The sequence below is a fragment of the Lithobates pipiens genome, unplaced genomic scaffold (genome assembly GCF_037356315.1).
Source record: "Lithobates pipiens isolate NorthernLeopardFrog02 unplaced genomic scaffold, aLitPip1_a1.2 Scaffold_18, whole genome shotgun sequence".
NCBI classification, from domain to species: domain Eukaryota; kingdom Metazoa; phylum Chordata; class Amphibia; order Anura; family Ranidae; genus Lithobates; species Lithobates pipiens.
In genome coordinates this window covers 462,755,273-462,780,149 of record NW_027507758.1, presented here as the reverse complement: position 1 = coordinate 462,780,149, position 24,877 = coordinate 462,755,273, and the positions used below count along the sequence as shown (strand labels likewise).

The 24,877-nt window shown below is 42.8% G+C and overlaps 1 protein-coding gene across 1 annotated transcript in view; it reads right to left on the bottom strand.

Annotated features, from left to right (window-relative positions):
* CLSTN2 (calsyntenin 2) overlaps nucleotides 1-24,877 on the bottom strand; it is a 1,222,812-nt gene that overhangs the window by 355,784 nt on the left and 842,151 nt on the right. The window contains exon 3 of the mRNA XM_077488275.1: nucleotides 24,141-24,336. Within this exon, the coding sequence (XP_077344401.1) occupies nucleotides 24,141-24,336 (196 nt within the window). The remainder of the gene's footprint in view (nucleotides 1-24,140; nucleotides 24,337-24,877) is intronic.

Here is a 24,877-nt window from a genome sequence, read left to right as displayed (position 1 = left end):
AACATTTTTTCATAGTTTGTTATACAATTTTGCAAACACGTAATTTTTCTCCTTCACTGATGTGCGCTGATGAGGCTGCACTGATGGACACTGATAGGCTTCACTGATGGGCACAGATGAGGTAGCACTGATGGGCACTGATAGATGGCACTGATGAGGTGGCACTGGGGTGTACTGATGAGGTTGCACTGATGGATGCTGATAGGTGACACTGATGGGCACTGATAGGTGGCACTGATAAGCGTCACTAAAGGGCATTGATAGGTGCCACTGATAGGCAGCACTGATGGGCACCGATATGTGGCACTGATAGGCATTGGTAGACAGCACTGTTTGGCAGCACTGATGAGTACTGTTGGGTCTGCCCTGATAATTAGGACACTGATAATCAGTGCCGATGCCCCTTTTACACAAGCCAGTTATCGGCTCTCTTTTTCGCTCCTCACTCTGTCAGCGTGACGAGAGAAAAGCCAATAATCAGCTTGTTTTTACTTCCATGATCAGCTGTTATTGGACACAGCTGATGACGCGGTAAAGGGTCGCTGTGATTGACCCTTTAACCTGATCTGTGATCAGCTGAGTCCTAAGGACAGAGCATGCCACATGCCTTTCGGCTATAGCATGGGCAGGAAGTGGTTAAAATGCTTCCCACCCTCAATGTAGTTTACATAGTTATCTTTAAACCTGCTGTGAAGATTTCTATTGAGCATCCATACACTGTAAAACAAGCTGTAAAAAAAGTTCTGGCAACACCCCAAGGCAAAATGTGTTTCTTTGGCTGGGGTTGTACTCATGACTGCCTGAGGCTTTCAGAGGTGTGTGGTCTAGACCACAGAAATGTATTGGGCATACAAGTGCAGGAGGCTAGCGGCGCATTTGGGGCTTCTGTCTGTCAAGGCTGTGTGGTGCTGAACAGGTTCAAACAATGAAGTATTTAGGTTGTGGGATACACTTGGGTTGATTTAATAAAGGCAAATAGACTGTGCACTTTGCAAATGCAGCTGCACTTATTTTCCCTGGAGCTTAGTAAATATCATAAAGCTCTGCTGATTTCAATCATCCAAACATGTGCAAGCAATTTTTTTTCTTATTTCCCTTGCCCTTGATTGGCTTCACCACATTACATTAAACTTAAGGAAGATGAGTGCAACTGCACTTGCAGAGTGCAACAGCCTATTTGGCATTAGTAAATCCATCCCAATGAGTGGGTGGAAAGAAAGTTAAAAGGACAACTTTGCTACAATATTTTTTATAACTTTAAAGGGCAACTTCACAAAGATATAGTGTATGTTTGAGCACAGAAACTCTCAATCCAAATCCAGGCAGGGTGAGGGTATATAAAATGAGTTCCAACATGAATCATACCATATAAATATGGTTGTTCATGTACTGTATGGTATGTAAGATGTTCAACACATTTTACAATTTATTCACATTTGGTATTTACTGTATGTCTTGGTGCAAATCCTAAGAATATGAAAAAATTTGCTTCCGCTATATTTCCACATTTTGATATATTTGTAATTGTACTTAATTGTACTTATTATTTTTGTGTACTTATTATTTTTGTATATTAATATACTTATGAATTGATTTTATTTTGTAGAATGGACCATCTGTTATTTATGTCTTGGCACGGATCCCGACTGAAGCAGATACATTGCACAACACATTGATCTTAGATGCCATATATTGACAACCATATGTATATGATGTGATTTACATTGGAACTCTATTCATGGATGGTGATATCACATGAGCGTAAAATACACCTTTTAATCCTTGTAATAAATTGCTATTGTTTTTTACTTGTGTCTGTTTCTCTCAAGTGGCAAACTTATGCCCCATGCACACGGTCGGATTTTGTTGTCAGAAAATGTGCGATCGGATCATGTTGTTGGAAAATCCGACTGTGTGTGGGCTCCACCTGATTTTTTCTGTCGGATTTTCCGATGCACAAAGTTTGAGAGCAGAATCTAAAATTTTCTGACAACAAAATCCGATCGCATAAATTCCGATCGTGTGTAGACAATTCCAACGGACAAAGTGCCATGCATGCCCAGAATAAACTAAGAAGCTATTGGCAACTGGCCCGTTTATAGTCCCGACGTACCTGTTTGACATCACCTCATTCAGAACGATCGGATTTTCCGACAACTTTGTGCGACCGTGTGTATGCAACACAAGTTTTGGCTAAAATCCGTTGTAAAAAATCTGATGGATTTTGTGGTCGGAATGTCCAACCGTGTGTATGGGGCATTAGAGTCTTTATTTATATACCCTTCTCCTTCCTGGATTTGGGTGGAGTGGTCCTATGCTTTGATTTACTCTAGGGATGGTGTCCACAGAGTACTTGTGATATTCAATACAAACTCACCCTGTGGTTCTGTTTGTTAAAGTGTATGTCTGATCTTTTTGCACATGTCAGATATATAGATTAAAATCCCTTTTTTTCTTTTACTTTTGCCATTGTTTCTTATCTTTCTATACTTTGTCAGTTTTACTAGCCCAAACAACTATTTTATTTTCTAGAAGTTTACATCATTTCTACCTTTAACCTCTGTTTTCCAGATGTCTTTCCTACAACACTTGATACAAACAATTGTCTCTTCAACTTTCATGGTAAAACAATGACAAGACATTATAACAGAATATAGGTAGGGCAATCTGGGCAAATACTTACTAGGCTTCCCCAAAAGGGGAAGCTCCGCTTGTTCACACCCTCCCTTCTCCACTGCCACATTTTTGCACTTTTTTTGGGGGAGGGAGGGGGTTGAGGTACCCGGTTTTAACAGGTACCTGCTCCCACTTCTGGGTAAGATCACCGATCGGCAATCTACGTGCATTTCCAGCCCCTCCTCCTTCCCCCCACTGCCTTCTGGGACACACACAGGTCCCAGAAGATGTAGGACCATTCAGAAAGTGCAGTACGGATTGCACATGCGCAGTAGGAAACCGACTGCGAAGCCTTAAGGCTTCACTGATGGTTTCCCTTAGTTACATTGCCAGCGTCTAAACCCAAAGCTGATTTATGAATCAGCTCAGGGTGCAGAAATTGCAGGAATTCTGGACAAGTAAGTGTCCTTATATTACATTCTGTCATATGGTCATAAGACACAGTATGACAGTAGTAAAAATTAAATTATGATAATGTGGTAGTGGAATGGAGATCTCTCTCAACTAATTTCTTGGAAATCTTGTGTGATTGTGGCTATTTCTGCAATAAACATAAAAAACACATACAGTTACCACAATAATTTTTTAACATATATGCTACTGTTATTTTAGACTTCGTACCAATATTCTTTGAATACTTTCATGCCTGTATTCTCTACAGAAGTATAGTCGTTAAAAATACAGTATATGTCCCTATGCAAAAATAAAAACTGATCCCTTGTAAAATAAGGCCACTAGCCTCTCACCCACCACCACATCTTTTTTTTTTTTTTTTTTACATTCATTTTAGGTTAGCTTGTTATCATTTTCATTTATTATTGGTGTGTGTCCTGTTCAGCATGCAGCCTACTAAAAGTGTTCAGATACTGCGCACATAGTCACTACAGTATTTTTGTGCCCTTTTCAGTGAAATAACGACATTCCCTTTTTGATATTTTTATTTTATTTTTATTAGCTGGCTAAACATTGTGCACATGGTCACTACAACATGTTGGTGGGTTTTTTTTTTTAAATAAATATACACTATTGCTGTTTAAATTAAAAGCTGACTAGTGTGTGTCCTGCCCAAAAAGTGACCTTGTGAATGTGATTAAATCTTGTGCATGCAATATTTTGGAGGCTTTTTCAGTGAAATAAATACACTGTAATGCATCAAGGTCCCTATGTAGTGCATTGTCTGCACAATATTTCTAGCTATTTTTAGTGAAATAATGCACTGTAATTTTTATTTCTTGATAAAACCTGTCTCATCTATTCCTCCTTAATTGTGGCCTAGTAAAGCTGCTTACATAGTGTTGATTGAGTCTGTACACTATCTCTGTCTCCTTTCTCTGAAAATCATAAAATAAAATTTGTAATCAGTGATTAAACCTGATTGGCAGCCTAATAATTTTTCTTATTTATTCTGCATTGACTGCACACAATTTCCAACTATTGCTTGTGAAATAATATGCCCTAATAATAAATTCTTAATAAAACATGCAAGGAAGCCATAAAAACAAAATATAAAAAACATGTACACAAATACAAAAACATGTAAAGAGGGCTCTTTGCTGTGCAGAAGTATGATGTGCCACACACAAAGGACAGCTTTGCCTGTTTCAGCAGCATGTGTCAAATCGTTCCCAATCACCCGTGGGCCACGTCTGTGATCATTTGCACACTGCTGCTGACCATGTGGTCCAGTTATACAGAGATATTACAACATGAAAATCTGGGCGCCAAAGAGAGGCACTCATTGCACAGCGCTCAACTCCTACAAATGCTTTCTCTAAAGACAGTAAAAGAAACAGGGGAAATTGATCAATGTATGTGTTTCACTATAAAAAGAAAAAAAGAAAAAAACTAAGACTAAACTAAACTAAAAATATTAAAAAAAAATCAAAACAAATGGGATACAAGGTAAATACCAAAGCATTATGAATGGGGTAGCCCTGTACTAGACATAGACAAAAACTGACATTAAAAGCATTCTGCTGTCAACCATGGAGGAGGGTATCCACCTGTGCAAAGAGAAAAGAGGGGGAAGGGACAGACAGCTCCACTGCTATGGTGTAGTATGTTAATGTAAATCTTTATTAAAACAATATAAACATAGTAGTAGGGATGAGCTTCGTGTTCGAGTCGAACGTACGTTCGACTCGAACATTGGCTGTTCGTCCGTTCGGCGAAGTCCGAACATTTGGGTCCGTTCGCGCCAAATTCGTGTGGGGCTCACGGCCCACAATGCACTGCGATGGTGCAGTGCATTGCTGGCTCATGATTGGCCAAGCATGCACTGTGACCCCGCATGCTTGGCCAATCGCAGCGCCAGCAGCGAGGAGAGCCATGATTGGCCACAGGCAGGATGCCTGTGGCCAATCATAGCTCAGGCTGTGTAGTGCACGCCCCACACTATATAAGGCCGCCAACGCGGCGGCCTTGTGTAGTGTGTTGGCGTCTGAAGCAGTGGGTGTTCTGTGTACCTTCAACACAGTACACACCGATCGTTTTCGGCCGATTTTCGATCTTGCTGTTGTGTAGTGGTTATCGTCTGCGTGCCCTGACCGCAGTATACACCGCTATATTCACCTATATAGCTAGTGATCTATCTGTTATAATAGAGCTTGCAGTCAGTAGTGTTAGGAGATAGTGCGTGCTGTCTGCGTGCTCTGTACCCAGTGCATACCGCTATATCCACCTACATAGCTGTTCTCTATTTGAGCCCACTTGCCATCTGCAGGAGTTATTGGAAGTTGTGTGTGCCTCCAGCACAGCACAGTATACATCTGTATATACCCCTTTATCTCTGGTGTTCTATAATAAAGGCATCTGCAGGAGTTAGTGGGTGTTGTGTGCCTCTAGCACAATATACACTACCCAACTGCTTTTTAACCAACTCCCTTCAGGCCATTACCATGTCTGGAAGGCCAGCAAGGAGAGGCAGACAGGCGCGAGCCGATAAAAGAGGGCAAGCAGGCTCTGTGTCTAGAGACAACAGTGCTGGTCGTGGACGCGGTGCATTGTCATCAGCACGTGGCCATGGGACACGCTTGTCCTTCTTTTCGGCAGCTGGATATGTTGAACCGCAACATGCCAACGACTTGGTAGAGTGGATGACCAAGCCCTCTTCATCCTCCTCATCCTCTCTCACCCAGTCTCAGGATACTAGCAAAGCAGCTGCCAACACATCGTCTTCCCTCCTCTCAATGTCATCATCAGTGACTCCTTCCCTAGACCCACCACGTCCTCCTGAGGAGTCTCCTGAACTCTTTGAGCACAGTGTTGGGTACATGCTCCAGGAGGATGCCCAGTGTTTTGTGAGCTCTGATGATGACACTCAGCTAGAGGAAGGCAGTAGCGTGAGCGCAGAGAGAGGGGATGCTCAAGAAGGACAGCAATCTGGCAGTCATGTTCCACAAGCTGCAGCATACTGCCAGGTTTGCTACAGCGATGAAGAGGGAGCGGATGATGAGGGCACTGACTCCACGTGGGTGCCTGGAAGGAGGGAGGAGGAGGAGGAGGCACATGTCCAAAGAGGCAGGATGCCCTCCGGGGGGCCAGCTTAGGGGCAGCACACCGACTGAATCACCGAGAGAACTCTGCCTCTGCGCGTTATTCTAAAAGTTCTTTGGTGCGGGCCTTTTTTGAGACGAGTGCATCAGATCGCACCGCTGCTATTTGCAACTTATGTCTCAAGCGTATCTCGCGTGGCCAAAACATCAGCCGCTTGGGCACCACATGCTTGACCAGACATATGTTGACCTGCCATGCAGCTCGTTGGCAAGCGTACCTCAAAGACCCTCACCAAAGAACAAAGCGGACCTCTCCTTGCTCCTCATCAGCTGGCATCTCCAACACCACTAGACCTTCAGTCCTCTCTGAAACCTGCTCTGAGAGGAATGAAGGTGTAGTATTAGGTGTGTCACAGCCAAGTGCTTCCAGGAACTCTGCTAGCGGTACACCCACGTCCGATTATAGCAGGAAAATGTCCCTGCCCCAGCTGCTGGACCGGCGAAAGAAGTTCACTCCCAGCCATCCACATGCCCAGCGGTTGAATGCTAGCTTGGCTAAAATGCTAGCACTTCAACTGCTGCCTTTTCAGTTGGTAGACTCGGCCCCCTTCCGTGAGTTTTTACAATGTGCGGTTCCTCAGTGGCAGGTCCCCAAACGCCACTTTTTCTCACGGAAGGCGATTCCGGCTCTCTACCGGCATGTGGAAGGCAATGTCCTTGCCTCGCTGGACAGGGCGGTCAGCGGTAAGGTGCATATTACCACTGACTCATGGTCCAGCAGGCATGGACAGGGACGTTACCTGTCTTTCACGGCCCATTGGGTCACTCTTCTGGCAGCTGGGAAGGATGCAGGACAAGGTGCAGTAGTGTTGGAGGTTGTTCCGCCACCACGCCTCCAAAATGCTACTATTGGTTGTGACACACCTCTCTCCTCCACCCCCTCCTCTTCTTCTTCCTCCATGGCCTCTTCCAGTGCTCTGTCCTCAGAACCAGCGGTGCTTCGTAGGCGTTCCAGGGGCTACGCAAGTACGCAGGCAAAACGGTGCCATGCCGTGCTTGCGCTGGTTTGTTTGGGGGACAGGAGCCACACTGGGGCGGATGTTTTGTCAGCTCTGCAGGGGCAGGCCGAGAGGTGGTTGACGCCACGCCAGCTTAAGCCAGGAATGGTGGTTTGTGACAATGGCACCAACCTCCTCTCCGCCCTCAGACAGGGACAACTGACCCATGTGCCCTGTGTAGCTCACGTCCTTAACCTGGTGGCGCAGCGGTTCTTGGGCAGGTACCCCGGCTTACAGGATGTCCTGAAGCAGGCCAGGAAAGTCTGTGTGCATTTCCGCCAATCATTTAATGCCTGTGCTCGGCTGGCTGAGCTCCAAAAGGAGTTGAACCTGCCCAAGAACCGCCTTATATGTGACATGCCCACTAGATGGAACTCAACATTGGCCATGCTGCAGCGGCTGCACACGCAGCAGAGGGCCATCAATGAGTACCTGTGCGACTACGGCACCAGGACAGGGTCAGGGGAGCTTGGTTTTTTCTCACCACGCCAGTGGGGCATGATCAGGGATGCATGCACTGTCCTGTCACCGTTTGAGGAGGCCACAAGGATGGTGAGCAGTGACAGTGCATGCATCAGTGACGCTGTACCTCTTGTCCACCTCTTGGAGCATACGCTGCGTGGAATAATGGACAGGGCACTTGAGGCAGAACAGAGGCAGGAAGAGGAGCACTTCCTTGCCTCTCAAGGCCCCCTTTATCCAGACAGTGTTCCTGCTGTGCCACCCATCACACAGGAAGAGGATGAGGAGGAGGAAGAGGAGGAGGAGGATGATTGTGTCAGCATGGAGGTGGAGGCTGGCACTCAGCATCAGCATCAGCAGCAGCAGCAGCAGTCTTGTAGGGATGATTTACAGTCCCAAGAAACACGTGGACTTGTACGTGGCTGGGAGGAGGTAGCTGCGGATCATGTTGTCCTTAGTGACCCAGAGGACTCCGGACCGAATGCCTCAGCTAACCTATGCTGCATGGCCTCCCTGATCCTGCAAAGCCTGCGGAAGGATCCTCGTATTCTTCGGATCAAGGAGAGGGACCATTACTGGCTGGCCACTCTCCTTGATCCACGGTACAAGGGTAAGGTTGCCGACCTTATCTTGCCATCGCAGAGGGAGCAGAGGATGAGACATCTCCGGGAGGCCTTGCAGAAAGGTCTGTGCAACGCGTTCCCAGAGACTGGGAGGTTACAAACTCCTGGTCCTGGACAACGTGTTGCTGAGGCATCGGTCAGAAGGAGCGGTGGAGAAGGTGGCCGTCTGACTGATGCTTTCAGACAATTTTTTAGTCCGCAGCCCCAAGGTATGATCGGTTCCAGCACCCATCGCCAGCGTCTGATTTACATGGTGCAGGAATACCTAGGGGCAAGGTCAGACTTGGACACCTTTCCCACCGAAAATCCTCTGGCTTACTGGGTCTTGAGGATGGATCACTGGCCAGAGCTTGCACAGTATGCAATTGAGCTACTGGCCTGTCCTGCACCCAGCGTTCTTTCGGAACGCACCTTCAGTGCTGCTGGTGGCTTTGTTACCGATCACAGGGTGCGCCTGTCCACCGAATCAGTTGATCGACTGACCTTCATCAAGATGAATCAGTCTTGGATCACCCACAACTACCAAGCACCTGAAGCTGATGTAACAGAATAATTTTTTTTGAAATATCACATCCCTTCAAGACTGCCTATGCTGATGCTGAGTGACTGTCCTGTTATGTTGATTGTCTATCCTCTTCCTCCTCCGCTGATATGTTGGAAGAACATTTCTGGTTCTGGTTGATGCCATCAGCCCAATTTTTCTGCCCCTGTTTAACAGGGGCATTTAAGTACAATTTTTGATGCAATGCTTTGCAGCAGGGCTAATTCCTGCAATCAAACAAGAGTATATGGGAGAGGTTGCAGTGTGGTGGCACCAGCACCAGTGCCTAAGGGCCAATTTTTCTGCCCCTGTTTAACAGGGGCGTTTAATTACAATTTTTGATGCAATGCTTTGCAGCAGGGCTAATTCCTGCAATAAAACTAGAGTATATGGCAGAGGTTGCAGTGTGGTGGCACCAGCAGCAGTGCCTAAGGCCCAATTTTTCTGCCCCTGTTTAACAGGGGCGTTTAATTACAATTTTTGATGCAATGCTTTGCAGCAGGGCTAATTCCTGCAATAAAACTAGAGTATATGGCAGAGGTTGCAGTGTGGTGGCACCAGCACCAGTGCCTAAGGCCCAATTTTTCTGCCCCTGTTTAACAGGGGCATTTAATTACAATTTTTGATGCAATGCTTTGCAGCAGGGCTACCTCCTGCAATACAACTAGAGTATATGGCAGAGGTTGCAGTGTGGTGGCACCAGCACCAGTGCCTAAGGCCCAATTTTTCTGCCCCTGTTTAACAGGGGCGTTTAATTACAATTTTTGATGCAATGCTTTGCAGCAGGGCTAATTCCTGCAATAAAACTAGAGTATATAGAAGAGGTTGCAGTGTGGTGGCACCAGCAGCAGTGCCTAAGGCCAAATTTTTCTGTCCCTGTTTAACAGGGGCGTTTAATTACAATTTTTGATGCAATGCTTTGCAGCAGGGCTAATTCCTGCAATAAAACTAGAGTATATGGCAGAGGTTGCAGTGTGGTGGCACCAGTGCCTAAGGCCCAATTTTTCTGCCCCTGTTTAACAGGGGCGTTTAATTGCAATTTTTGATGCAATGCTTTGCAGCAGGGCTAATTCCTGCAATAAAACTAGAGTATATGGAAGAGGTTGCAGTGTGGTGGCACCAGCAGCAGTGCCTAAGGCCAAATTTTTCTGCCCCTGTTTAACAGGGGCGTTTAATTACAATTTTTGATGCAATGCTTTGCAGCAGGGCTTATTCCTGCAATAAAACTAGAGTATATGGCAGAGGTTGCAATGTGGTGGCACCAGCAGCAGTGCCTAAGGCCCAATTTTTCTGCCCCTGTTTAACAGGGGCGTTTAATTACAATTTTTGATGCAATGCTTTGCAGCAGGGCTAATTCCTGCAATAAAACTAGAGTATATGGCAGAGGTTGCAGTGTGGTGGCACCAGTACCAGTTCCTAAGGCCCAATTTTTCTGCCCCTGTTTAACAGGGGCGTTTAAGTACAATTTTTGATGCAATGCTTTGCAGCAGGGCTAATTCCTGAATTAAAACTAGAGTATATGGAAGAGGTTGCAGTGTGGCGGCACCAGCAGCAGTGCCTAAGGCCAAATTTTTCTGCCCCTGTTTAACAGGGACATGTAATTACAATTCTTGATATAATATTTCACAGGAGGGCCCCTTCCTGTGCCCACCCAGAGTAACGGTGAGGACTTATAGTGTTGTGGCACCAGCACCACAACCACCAAAGGTCAATTTTTCTACCACTGTTCAACAATGGCATGTAATTACAATTCTTGATATAATCGTTCACAGCAGGGCGCTCCAGCGCCCACCAAGAGTCACTTTGAAGGCTTACAATGTTGTGGCAAAACCAACACCTTGTTCCGCCATTTCTGCAGAGCATATAGGGCAGGCCCCTACTTTCAAACATCCAACTTACAAACATCTCCTACTTGCAAACGGAAGGAGACAACAGCAAGTGAGATGAAAAAAGATGGACGACAAAACAAATTATACAGGGGTGATAACCCTTCCCTATGTTTTCCAAAAAGCTTAAAAATAGTTTTTTTGACTGGAGCTACACTTTAAAAATGTACCAGTTGAAAATTACAAACAGATTCAACTTAACACAACAAACCTACACAGTCCCTGTCTTGTTTGCACCGCCTGTATACTGCTGTTCTGAGTATATAGGGCCTGGGGGCCACACGCATTTCCTTTTTTTAATATGGGTACAGGGTTCCCCTTAATATGCGTACAAGACCCAAATAGGCTGGTAATGGGCAGGGAGGGCTACCCATGCAATTTTTCTCAATGATTTTCAACCATTTAGCAGGAACCAGATATAACATTAAAACCACAAGCAGTTTTAAATGGTGTTTTTTCCGTTTAATGTCATTTTGTGCAGGGACTGTTCTAAACACGGGGAACACGTGGCACTTCACAGGCATACTACAGACACCCCCCAGGCACCATATTTAAAGGAATATTTCACTTTTTTTTTCACTTTAATCGTCATTAAAATCAGTGCTTCCGCCAAAACGGCAATTTTTAAAAACATTTTAGGCATTGACTCATGTCCCCTGGGGCAGGAGCCAGGTCCCCAAACCCTTTTTAGGACAGTATCTTGCATATTAGCCGTTAAAATTAGCACTTTTCATTTCAAACGTTCGAGTCCCATAGACTTCAATGGGGTTCTAACATTCGTACAAATTTGAGGTCCGTTCGAAAGTTCTGGTGCGAACCGAACCGAGGGGTGTTCGGCTCATCCCTACATAGTAGTATCGAGAGCAATTAAGGGCAAAACTATGTGCCACTGTCAGTACATTGTCCCAAAACACAGGGGGATCAGCAGTTGAAAAAGAGAAAGATTTCCTTGAAAAGCATCCTGATGCGACCTAGATCCTCTAGTGGGGTCATCAGTGTGGTGGACCTTTATGGCACTGAGACCTTAGGCAGCGGCTCAGTGCCTAGGAGAAACTGGCACATTCCCAGCGATCCAGATACTGGATTATGGGCTGACAGTGTACTGACAGCAGCACACAGTTTTTACCTTAACCACTTTCAGACCGGACCATTTTGCTGGTCAAAGACCAGACCACTTTTTGCGATTCGGCACTGCGTCGCTTTAACTGACAATTGCGTGGTCGTGCGACGTGGCTCCCAAACAAAATTGACGTCTTTTTTTTCCCACAAATAGAGCTTTCTTTTGGTGGTATTTGATCACCCCTGCGGTTTTTATTTTTTGCGCTATAAACAAAAATAGAGCGACAATTTTGAAAAAAACGCATTATTTTTTACTTTTTGTTATAATAAATATCCCCCAAAATATATATAAAAAAACTTTTTTTCCCTCAGTTTAGGCCGATAAGTATTCTTCTACATAGTTTTGGTAAAAAAAATCGCAATAAGCGATTATTGATTGGTTTGCGCAAAAGTTATAGCGTTTACAAAATAGGGATAGTTTTATAGCATTTTTATTAATAATTTTTTATTATTTTTTTTTTACTAGTAATGGCGGCGATCAGCGATTTTTATTGTGACTGCGACATTGTGGGGGACCCATCGGACATTTTTGACACATTTTTGGGACCATTGTCATTTATACAGTAATCACTGCTATATAAATGCAGTGATTCCTGTGTAAATGACACTGGCAGTGAAGGGGTTAACCAGTGGGTGGCAGTGTAGGGGTTAAGTGTTACTAACTGTGGGGGGGGGTTGGGCTTTCACTTAGTGAACAATCACATGGAGCAGAGATCAGCGTCACTAGTTGCTAGGCAGAATGGAGAAATGTTGTTTACAATGGCACTTCTCCATTCGGCCGCTCCGTGAGACGATCGCGGGGATGCCCGCAGCGATCGTGTCCGCGGGTCCCGCAACAGGACTCACGGGGGTCCCGACCAGCACGGGAGCGCGCCGCCGGCGGCGCGCTCCCGATGGCAGGGCGGCAAATTTAAAGGGACGTACATGTACGCCCATTTGCCTGCCTGTGCCATTCTGTCGACGTACATCGTCGTGCGCTGGTCGGCAAGTGGTTAATTGCTCCCAATTCATCTAGCTTGGTGAGTACAATCTTTTTACATTATTTTAATAATGGCATACATTAACATACTACACCAGAGCAGTAGTGCTGTTTGTCCCTTTCCCCTCTTTTTCTTTATACAGAGATATTACCATTCACAAGCTGGTGGAGGGAACACATGGCCTTGTTGACAAAAAAATGGAGGTTGTGTTCCTTTCACTGTGGTGCAGCACTGCTGGAAGGGGACTAACTCCACCTTGTGGAATTGGCGCAGCTGTGATAGCAGTTATTCCAAGCTGTTATAGTCACCATGGCCCCACTTGATGTACCACAAAGTAAGCCTCTCAAATACCTTGTTATGCCACGTACACACGGTCGGAGAATCCGTCGGAATGCGTCTTATCGGACCGTGTCGTCAGATAATCCGACTGTGTGTGGTATGCATCGGACTGATTCCATCCGAATCTCCGTCAGACCCAATTTTCCAACATGTTGGAAATATTTCCCGACCAACTGGGCTGGTCGGACGTAATCCGATCATGTGTAGAAAATTTTGATCGGACCAAGTGTCACGCATGTTCAGATCAAATTCCTACATCAAAGCTATTGGCTACTAGCCTGAATCTAGTCCCATCGTAACGAAATTACGTCATCACGTTCTGAAAGATCGGATTTTTCGACAACTTAGTCTGACCGTGTGTATGCAATAGTTTCGGACACAATCCGTCAGACTAAATCTGATGGACAAAATCCGACCGCTTTGGTTGTGGAAATCCACGACCGTGTGTACAGGGGCAAAGACTTCCCTGCCTATCAATTGTCTCTGCTGTGTTGCAGTGGATGTAAATAGAGAATCTTGTGGTGCAGGTTGAAAAGTAAGGAATAAGAAGGAGGGAGAGTGCAAGCAGGGCTGAGAGTTATGTCGCGTACACACGACCGGACTCTCTGGCAGGCTAGGTCTGACGGAATCAGTCCGTCGGACATTCTGATTGTGTGTGGGCTAATCCGATCGTTTTTCATTTTAAAAATCCAATGGACCTTGAAATAGAACATGTTTCAAATCTGTCCAATGAACTCAATTCCTATTGGGAAAACTGTTTGTCTGTATGCTGGTCCGACGGACCAAATACGACACAAGGGTAGGTATTGGCTACTGGCTATTGAACTTCCTTTTTTTAGTCCTGTCTTACGTCACCACGTTCTAAACGAATGGACTTTTGAACTGACTTAGTCTGTTTGTGTGTGGCCAAGTCCATTCGTTCGGAAGTCTGTCGTAACTCCACCGAAAGTCCGCCGGGAAGACCATCGGACCGAGTCTGCCGAAAAGTTCAACCGTGTGTACGCGGCATTAGGCATACAAGTCTGCCTTTTGCGCTTCAACAAAAATTGGTGCAAAAAGTGAAAGACCTGCAATCTATGCTGCTGAAGTACTTCACAACTCATCAAGCTCTTTTGGCTTATAGTCAGGTGTTGCCTTATGAATGTGGTACCCATATATTTTGAATAATTAGGGGTTATAGAGATGTATTTTTGTGCACTCTGTTTTGACACTTTATTAAACTTTTAAGACAATGCACTGTGGGGAAAAAGGAGTTTAATCTTTATTTTTTTAACCACTTCCCGCGCTGGTCGGGACCCCCGTGAGTCCGGTCGCGGGACCCGCGGACTCGATCGCCGCGGGTATCCCCGCGATCGTGTCACGGAGCGGCCGAATGGAGGAAATGCTGTATAAACAACATTTTTCCATTCTGCCTAGCAACTAGTGACGCTGATCTCTGCTCCATGTGATTGGAGCAGAGATCAGTGTACACTAAATGAAAGCCCAACCCCCCCACAGTTAGTAACACACCCCTAGGAACACTTAACCCCTACACTGCCACCCACTGGTTAACCCTTTCACTGCCAGTGTCATTTACACAGGAATCACTGCATTTATATAGCAGTGATTACTGTATAAATGACAATGGTCCCAAAAATGTGTCAAAAATGTCCGATGGGTCCCCCACAATGTCGCAGTCACAATAAAAATCGCTGATCGCCGCTATTACTAGTAAAAAAAAAAATAATAAAAAATTATTAATAAAAATGCTATAAAACTATTCCTATTTTGTAAACGCTATAACTTTTGTGCAAACCAATCAATAATCGCTTATTGCGATTTTTTTTTACCAAAAATATGTAGAAGAATACGTATCGGCCTAAACTGAGGGAAAAAAATGTTTTTTTATATATTTTTGGGGGATATTTATTATAACAAAAAGTAAAAAATAATGCGTTTTTTTCAAAATTGGCGCTCTATTTTTGTTTGTAGCGCAAAAAATAAAAACCGCAGGGGTAATCAAATACCACCAAAAGAAAGCTCTATTTGTGGGAAAAAAAGGACATCAATTTTGTTTGGGAGCCACGTCACACGACTGCGCAATTGTCAGTTAAAGCGACGCAGTGCCGAATCACAAAAAGTGGTCTGGTCTTTGACCAGCAAATTGGTCCTGTCTGAAAGTGGTTAAAAGAGTACAATTCCCTATACCTTTTAGAGGTTGTGGCTGCTACATCCACTGGTTAATTTAAAAAAAAATCTACTTTAAAAAAAATGTTTTTTCTCTAATTAGGATGAAAGCAGATTCCAAGCAATAATATTAAAAAAATATTTATTTAACACGCAAAGTGCACAACCCCCCAAGTCTACACCAACCCCCCCCCCCCCCCATGGCAGCGTGCTAGTGCAAAGCCTTTTTTTGGACATGCCCTTACCTATTAAATTTGAAATTTGCCAAAAGTTATTCATAAGATCCCCCCCCCCCCAGATTTAGGTTGACTAATTATTGAGATATACTGTACACTACAATAAGCAGCATTGTTAACCATTTGCGGACCACCCCACCGTACATTTACTGTGGCAGGGCAGCCACTTTGCGCCAGATCACATACCTAGTACGTAATCTGACACTTCCAGGTCTGGGGAGCGTGCACACCACTGGTGACCTACTCCCGCTGTGATCACACACAGCTGAAGCCCAGCGTTGTGTACCGTGGGCGCGATGTCCTCCGGTACCCAACTATTACACAGGACACAGGCGGAATGACTATCTGCCTATGTAAACAAGGTAGATTGTCATTATGTCAGAAGGGATGGTATTGATCCTGTATTTCTACAAAGCAGGAACACAGATCTTTGCCTTCCCCTAGTCAACACACTTCCCCCACAGTGAGTAAGCACAACCTAGGCACAATGTTAATTCTTTGCTCACCCCTGATGTTAACCCCTTCCCTGCCAGTGTCATTAGCACAGTGACAGTCCATATTTTTAGCACTGATCACTAATAATGTCACTGGTCCAAAAACTACAAAAATACAGGTTTTTTTTTCGGTTATTCTTTGTTTATGGTGCAAACAATAAAAAAACACAGAGGTGATAAAATACTATCAAAACAAAGCTCTATTTGTGGAAAAAAAGGACATAACTTTTATTTGGGTAAAGTGTCACACTTGTCAGTAACGCAGTGCCATATTGCAAAAAAGGGCCTGGTCAGGAAGGGGGGTAAACCTTCCGGAGGTGAAGTGGTTAAAGTTTTCCATGGAAAATGTAATGATGCAAACATATTATGAAACATTCAGCCAAATATGATAATACAATAACCTGTATAGTGACCAGATAGTAGATGGGCTCCACAGAGTTCATTTCAGCAAGTGCCAATTTAGGTATGTATTTTCAGGACACTTATTCAATTAAAAAGAAGTTCAATAATGAAAAAAATAATCATACTCATCTAGATGACTACAGCATCTATCCAATGTGCATCTGTCCCCCGCTACTCCTAACACTGATTACTGAGCGATCAAAGACTGCTGATTGCTCAGTTCTTTTTCTGCCATGAGCAGAGATCCAGTGACTGTCAGTCACCAGCTCTCTGCTCTGCCTCTCCACTGCTGAGTGAATTAAAGTGTGGGGCTATGGGGGGGGGGGGGCAGCTGGCTCAGGCTCTTAGAGGCACAGAGGCATGCTGACAGGTTGATCCTTCTGCTGGTCAAGCATCTGGGTGGATCCCAACATTAAAGTCTAGATCTCTCATGGGCCTAGACTGGCCTAACACGGCCTTTAGCCCAAAATGGCTTTGGCCCTACTTCTCCTTTAAATAGCCACTTCAAAAAAAAAATTTGATTTTATTCAAATTTGATTAAGTAAAAATGTTGCCAAACTAGGTGCATCCAGGAGAACGTAAAATATAGATATGTGATTAACATACTGAATGATGTATTCCCAGTGTGTATAAGCCAAGTTATCTTTGAGGATAGAAATTGTCTAAGCCAGTACTACAGTAGTCTCTAAGATATGCATAACCTATGTAAAATGATCTTGGCCAAACCAGTAGCAATGATTCTCAAGGAAACTCTGAAGGTGTGTAAGTAATTAACCAAGTTTTAAGAATAATTGTTACTTAATTTCAGAATATTTGTCATGGTAACATTTGGAAACAGGTCATTTTGGTATGTATGTAATAGCTTAGAAAATGAATAAGACATCTTCTTCATACTTCAAAGCTTCCGATGATGCAGTGTGAAGTTGGGAATATTCAGCAAATTACAGGAATGTAGTGTGAAAAGAACTGTTGCATGCTCAAAAAGTAGGAACTTAATGTAGAATTTCAGGCAAACAAGCCAATGCACAGTCCAAAACTATACAAAAATGTGTATTATATTTTTAATTGTTCAGCCCCTCTTAAAATTCCCATACCTGTGAATCTGTGGATCACTGCTGGTCTTCCCCCCCCCATGCCCTCACCCCTTGATTGGTTGCATATGCAAATTTTAGTTAGTGCCTTGACTACTACAGTCCTATAGAATAGCGGGACATGCCTACATTAATGGGATATTATGGAAGATGCCTCACATATCACTCCTCCCTGAGGGCAGACATATCTGCAATGGTTAGGGACAGGTGGTGACATTACTGTACTTAAACATCATTTTTTGGCACTAAATTGAGTTATTACATTTTTTTTTTGCAATTCATCTGTCTGTATAATTACAGTTACAAAAATAGCTTTATGCTCAAGAAGGAGGAAGGAAAGCACATAAACATGAAATAAATATCTTGAATTCAATCTAATGTCCCTTTACATTGGGGTTAAAGCTATATAAGTGTGGCAGGCTAAGAACATCCCACATTAATTATGAAAATTATGTGGAAGCTGCTGCTAGGCACATTAATATAGCTATACATATTTCATGCAGTGTTTTGCATTAATGAATGCAATAACCTTATGCTCATGAATGCAAAATGGTGAGAGCATCGCCATAACCTCAGCTTGTTGCAGCTGATCCAGAAAGCTTCATATACTGCTTACAAGATGTGTGGAAAGATGTTGGAAATGAATGACTTGGAGACAAAAACATTGCCGCTTTATTTTACATAGTATATACAGTATATATAAAAGCTTCTTGGATACAAATCCCCCAGATCAGTTATAGACAAGTGGATTTTCCCAGCCATTCCCAGTCCAGAGGCATGTGCTCCTGGCTTTGCATGATTTTTTTTTTTTTTCTAGGACATCATAATTATAATTTCCTTTATAAGTAACCTATACTGGCTAGGAGAACTATTACAAACAACTGGCAAACAGCTAATACACTGGCTTATCTCATTCAGTACTGTCCTACCTAAGAATTAGGGATGAGTTTAGGGATGAGCTCAGTGTTCGACTTGAACGCATGTTCGACTCGAACATCGGCCGTTTGTCTGTTCGGTAAATTCAGAACTTTGTAGACTGTTCGCACCAAATTCGTGTGGCACGAACGGCCCACAATGCACTATGCCATCACAGTGCATTGCTGGCTCATGCTTGGCCAAGCATGCACTGTGACCCCAGATGCTTGGCCAATCACAGCGCCGGCAGCGATGAGAGCCATAATTGGCCACAGGCAGGATGCCTGTGGCCAATTATAGCTCAGGGGGTTTAGTACACGCCCCACACTATATAAGGCTGCCAGCGCGGCGGCCTTGTGTAGTGTGTTCCGGCGTGCAGGAAAAGAGCTAGATAGGCAGGGACAATGTGTTATTTTCTCAGGCATCTTAAAGTTAAAGTGGGTGTTTTGTGCCTCCAGCAAAGTGTACACCTGTATCTACCCTTTATTGTTGGTGTTCTATAATAAAGGCATCTGCAGGAGTTAGTGGGGGTTGTGTTCCTCCAGCACAATATACATTTGTATCTCCCCTTTATTGTTGGTGTTCTCTAATACAGGCATCTGCAGGAGTTAGTGGGTGTTGTGTGCCTCCAGCACAGCACAGTATACACCTGTATCTACCCTTTATTGCCAGTGTTCTCTAACACAGGCATCTGTAGGAGTTAAAGTGTGTGTTGTGTGCCTCCAGCACAGTATACATCTGAAGATACCCCTTATTTCTGGTGTTGTCTGTTGCATATCTTGCATATTAGCCTTTAAAATTATCACTTTTGATTTTGAACGTTCGAGTCCCGGCTGATCAAAAAAAAGAAAAAAAAGATCCATCTATGGCCAACCTAAGGTTCAGTACGAACACAAACTGAGACTACATCTTGGTGGTTGGTATAGATAAATGGAATCTCTGGCTGCTTTGTTTACTATCAGAAAGAAGTGACTTGTCTGAGAGCTGTCATTTTGCCTTTTTTAAGTACACTCTTTTCTTTGTAAATGTCAGTTTTGTTGTAGTAGGTTGTATACATCACACAGATGCACTATGAATGTATATTCTTACAAAGGCTCTGAGATAAAATCTGGGATGTACAGTATCTGCTATGCTCAGATGCTGTCTTGTCTTCATCCAACTACAGTAATACCACTGATAGAAATATTACCTTTAAATCATATGTATTAAATACTGTATATTTGTGTAGAATCAAAGCAAAGGGTATTAATGTCTTATAGTTTGTTTTCTTAGAGTAGAAAAGCATGTGCCCCTAACACAATGCTGTATCGAAGAACCCTTGCCCTCTGCATGGCAAGAGTGGTCTCTCTGCAGAAGGTCCAATGCACCCCCTGCTGAGTCTCAGCTGGGGCTCTCCAATTAGCAGTAGAGTGACTACTGCTTTACTACAGCTAGCTAGCTGCCATAACCCCAGTATTGTTCTTTCCCTTAGGCAGCCGCTTTCAGATAAAAGTGGTTCCAGTGGCAGATTCCCTGCGAGATAATTTTTATAGGCGTTAGCAATGCCCCCCTTCCTGCTGCTTCCTATTTTACTGGAGCCATCAGTAAGAACTGATTTGATGTGGCCGATATCTAGACAGGAAGTCGAGTGAGGGCAGGATAGCCCTTGGAGGACGGGGGCGACCTCCAACACCACTCCCAGGTCTTGGGCAGATAGATGGGATTTTTTTTTCTTAAAGTCAAATTTTTTTATTTTTTTTAAAGGTAAATGAAAGATCTGGGGTCTTTTTGACCTCAGATCTCTCAATAAAGATGACCTGCCATGTTTATTTCTATTAGGGATGTTTACTTTCCTTGTAATAGGAAAATTAAAATGATAAAAAATAAATAAATAAAGGGACAGTGAAAAAAATAAAAAGTAAAATAAATAAGAAAAAAAGTCAAGCTCACATGTGTAAACGGTGTTCAAACTACACATGTGAGGTATTGCCGCGATTGTTAGCGCGAGAGCAATAATTGTAGCACAGGACCCCCTCTGTAACTCTAATCAGGTTTCCTGTAAACATTTTTAAAGCGTCCACTATGGAGGTTTTTAAGTACCATAGTCTGTTGTCATATTCGGCATAATATAATCGTTTACATTATACAAATATTTGGGCTAACTATTGTTTTTTGTTTTATTTTAAGTCATTAAAGTGTATATAAATGTGTTTGAAAGACCGCTGTGCAAATATAATGTGACATACTATTGGAGAAACCATAATTATTTTCTCTAGGGTCTCTGCTAAAAACAAATTAATAATGTTTGGGGGTTTTAAGTAATTTTCTAGAAAAAATACAGATTTTTACTTGTAAACAACAAATGTAAAAAAAGGCCTGGTCTTTAAGTAGTTAAATCATTTAAATACATTTCAGTTTCATCAAAGCCAAGGGTGTTTAGTCACAAATGTTTCCTAAGGCCACAGAGCAACATAGAGAATTACAAAACATATGAAAACAAGCCAGAGAATATATATATATATATATATATATATATATATATATATATATATATATATATATACAGTGGTGTGAAAAAGTGTTTGCCCCCTTCCTCATTTCCTGTTCCTTTGCATGTTTGTCACACTTAAGTGTTTCGGAACATCAAACCAATTTAAACAATAGTCAAGGACAACACAAGTAAACACAAAATGCAATTTGTAAATGAAGGTGTTTATTATTAAAGGTGAAAAAAAATCCAAACCATCATGGCCCTGTGTGAAAAAGTGATTGCCCCCTAAACCTAATAACTGGTTGGGCCACCCTTAGCAGCAACAACTGCAACCAAGCGTTTGCGATAACGTGCAATGAGGCTTTTACAGCTTCCTGGAGGAATTTTGGCCCACTCATCTTTGCAGAATTGTCCTAATTCAGTTACATTAGAGGGTTTTCGAGCATGAACGGCCTTTTTAAGGTCATACCACAACATCTCAATAGGATTCAGGTCAGGACTTTGGCTAGGCCACTCCAAAGTCTTCATTTTGTTTTTATTCAGCCATTCGGTGGTGGACTTGCTGGTGTGTTTAGGATCATTGTCCTGCTGCAGAACCCAAGTTCGTTTCAGCTTGAGTACACGAACAGATGGTCGGACATTCTCCTTCAGGATCTCTTGGTAGACAGCAGAATTCATAGTTCCTTTTATCACGGCAAGTCTTCCAGGTCCTGAAGCAGCAAAACAGCCCCAGACCATCACACTACCACCACCATATTTTACTGTTGGTATAATGTTCTTTTTATGAAATGCAGTGTTCCTTCTACGCCAGATATACTTGGACACACACCTTCCAAAGAGTTCCACTTTTGTCTCATCGGTCCACAGAATGTTGTCCCAAAAGTCTTGGGGATCATCAAGATGTGTTGTGGAGAAATTGAGACGAGCTTTGATGTTCTTTTTGCTCAGCAGTGGTTTTCTCCTTGGAACTCTGCCATGCAGGCCATTTTTGCCCAGTCTTTTCCTGATGGTGGAGGCATGAACGCTGACCTTAACTGAGGCAAGTGAGGCCTGCAGTTCCTTGGACGTTGTTGTGGGGTCTTTTGTGACCTCTTGGATGAGTCGTCGCTGCGCTCTTGGGGTAATTTTGGGCGGCCGGCCACTCCTGGGAAGGTTCACCACTGTTCCATGTCTTCGCCATTTGTGGATAATGGCTCTCACTGTGGTTCGCTGGATTCCCAAAGCTTTGGAAATGGCTTTATAACCCTTTCCAGACTGATAGATCTCAATTACTTTCTTTCTCAATTGTTCCTGAATTTCTTTGGGTCTCGGCATGATGTGTAGCTTTTAAGGATCTTCTGGTGGACCTTACTGTGTCAAGCAGCTCCTATTTAAGTGATGCCTTGATTGTGAACAGGTGTGGCAATAATCAGGCCTGGGTGTGGCTAGAGAAATTTAACTCAGGTGTGGACAACCACAGTTATAGTATGTTTTAACAAGGGGGGCAATCACTTTTTCACACAGGGCCATGATGGTTTGGATTTTTTTTCACCTTTAATAATAAACACCTTCATTTACAAATTGCATTTTGTGTTTACTTGTGTTGTCCTTGACTATTGTTTAAATTGGTTTTATGTTCCGAAACACTTAAGTGTGACAAATATGCAAAGGAACAGGAAATGAGGAAGGGGGCAAACACTTTTTCACACCACTGTATGCATCATAAGCCAAAAGTGAGGTGCGATACGAATAGGTCCATAGACAATACACTCAGGCCCATTTCACAGTGACACCAGGCTGCCCGCTGCCCGCTGTCCAAACACCAGACAAACAAGCTAAATCTCAGCCAGTTCACAGAATCATATTACTGACAGCTGCAATCTATGTTTCTTACTGAAACCTAACATGCAATATGAAATGTAGCAAACCTACTTATCAAAATAAAGACACAATCTTGAATGTGAATAAAAAAATGATAAGCATACAAGACATGTCGATCCTCTGACAATCAATAGATTTAATAGCACCCAAAAACAATGAAGAAACAATATATATATATACACTGTAATAAAATCCTAAATACTATATATAACACCCTATGTTATATTAACTAATGCCAAGCTAAAAATGGATCATGTTTAATAAGATAAAACATTTAAAACAATAGTTCAAATGTAGTTCAATAGTTTAATGATAGAAAGAACAAGGGAAAAATTAATAATAATTTGAATAGCACCATAAGAAACTGATCTTCCATTTAATAGCCTTAAAGTGATTGTAAAGTCTATTTTTTTTCTCTAAAAATAACAAACATGTTACACTTACCTGCTCTGTTGCAGTGGTTTTACACAGAGCAGCCCAGGTTCTCCTCTTTTTAGGTCTCTCTTCTGTGCCCCTGACTCCTCCCTCCTGTTGAGTGCCCCCACAGCAAACAGCTTGTTATGGGGCACCCGAGTCAAGTCACAGCTCCCTGTGTCCATTCAGACACGGAGCCCAGGTTTGGCCCCACCCCCTTTCCTGATTGGATAACTGACTTTGATTGACAGCAGCGGGAGCCAACAGTGCCACTGCTGTGTCTCAGCTAATCAGGAGGAGTGTCCCGGATGGCCGAGGCACTTGTGGACATCGCTAGACAGAGATGAGGCTCAGGTAAGTATTATGGGGGAGCGGAGGGGGGCTGCTACACACAGAAGACATTTTATCCTAATGCATAGAATGGATTAAGATTAAAAAAACCTTCTGACTTTACAACCACTTTAACAAATGCTAATAATACCACTATGAAAAATGAGTTTTGAGCAGTCTTTGCCTCACTGAATCAAATATTCCCTGGTTACTTTTTTTAATTTGTGGTTCTGAATATACAATATAAACATCTTGCAAGGCACAGAGTAGAACATTTCACTAACCCAGCAGCCAATGAGTTTTTTGTTTACTCCACAGTTAAAATAAAGAATGAATTTGATTGGCTGCTATATGTTACTATAATTTGTATGCAATAATTGCTCTTTACACCAAAATGCTGGATAAAAAAATCAGACAGGTTGACATGAACATTTCTCACTATTCTCAACATTTGAAGATGTACATCTGATTTATATCTACAACATTTAAAAACACCAGTACTATACACATGTTTTTGATTGATTTAAATTGTTTGATGAAGTTATGGATTAAACGTTAACTCTGACAGAGAACAAATTACTTACTTGTGCGACTTCTTCCAGTTTGCCCCGCTTGGACTGGCCCCACAGTCATATGCCTGGATGATGAATGTGTACTCCTTTTGTAGTTCACAGTCTATAGGTCCTTTAGCTCTGAGTCGACCTTCCCCAGATGTCCGGTTCAGCACAACAGCCTCAAAAGGTGTATCCGGACCATGGATTTTAAATGCACATATTTCCCCTGTAATTATAAAATATATTGATCTCTTACTACAATTGAAACAAAAATGCATATAGTCACTTTAATGCATTGTTTTTTTTACAAAAATATGAAAATAAGAGTTGTAAGAGCTACATGACTAGCTACTACCCATTTCTCTGACAACTCACTGCGTAATGTGATTTCTCTGTAGAAGAAAAAGAGCAATTGCTCATAGATTAAAGACATTTTACATTAAGCTGCAATAACGAATAATGCAAAGAAATTAAAAAAATAATAAAAGTGTATGGGACTTTAGATGAGGCAGGCTCAAACACAACGTAAAAGTAAAGAATTTTTCATTACACATGAATGTCAAATTGCGTAACGTTGTATATGACAAATAGTTGCTCAATGCATATGCAGACATCTTGGAGAGTACATAGCATACATATAAACAGGATGTAAAACATGATTACCATAACGGGGAACAATGGTACATGTTTCATATGTATGATAAAAATAGACGTAGTAATATACAGTTAAATTCATAAGATGTTGATGGAAATGTGAGGGGGTTAAA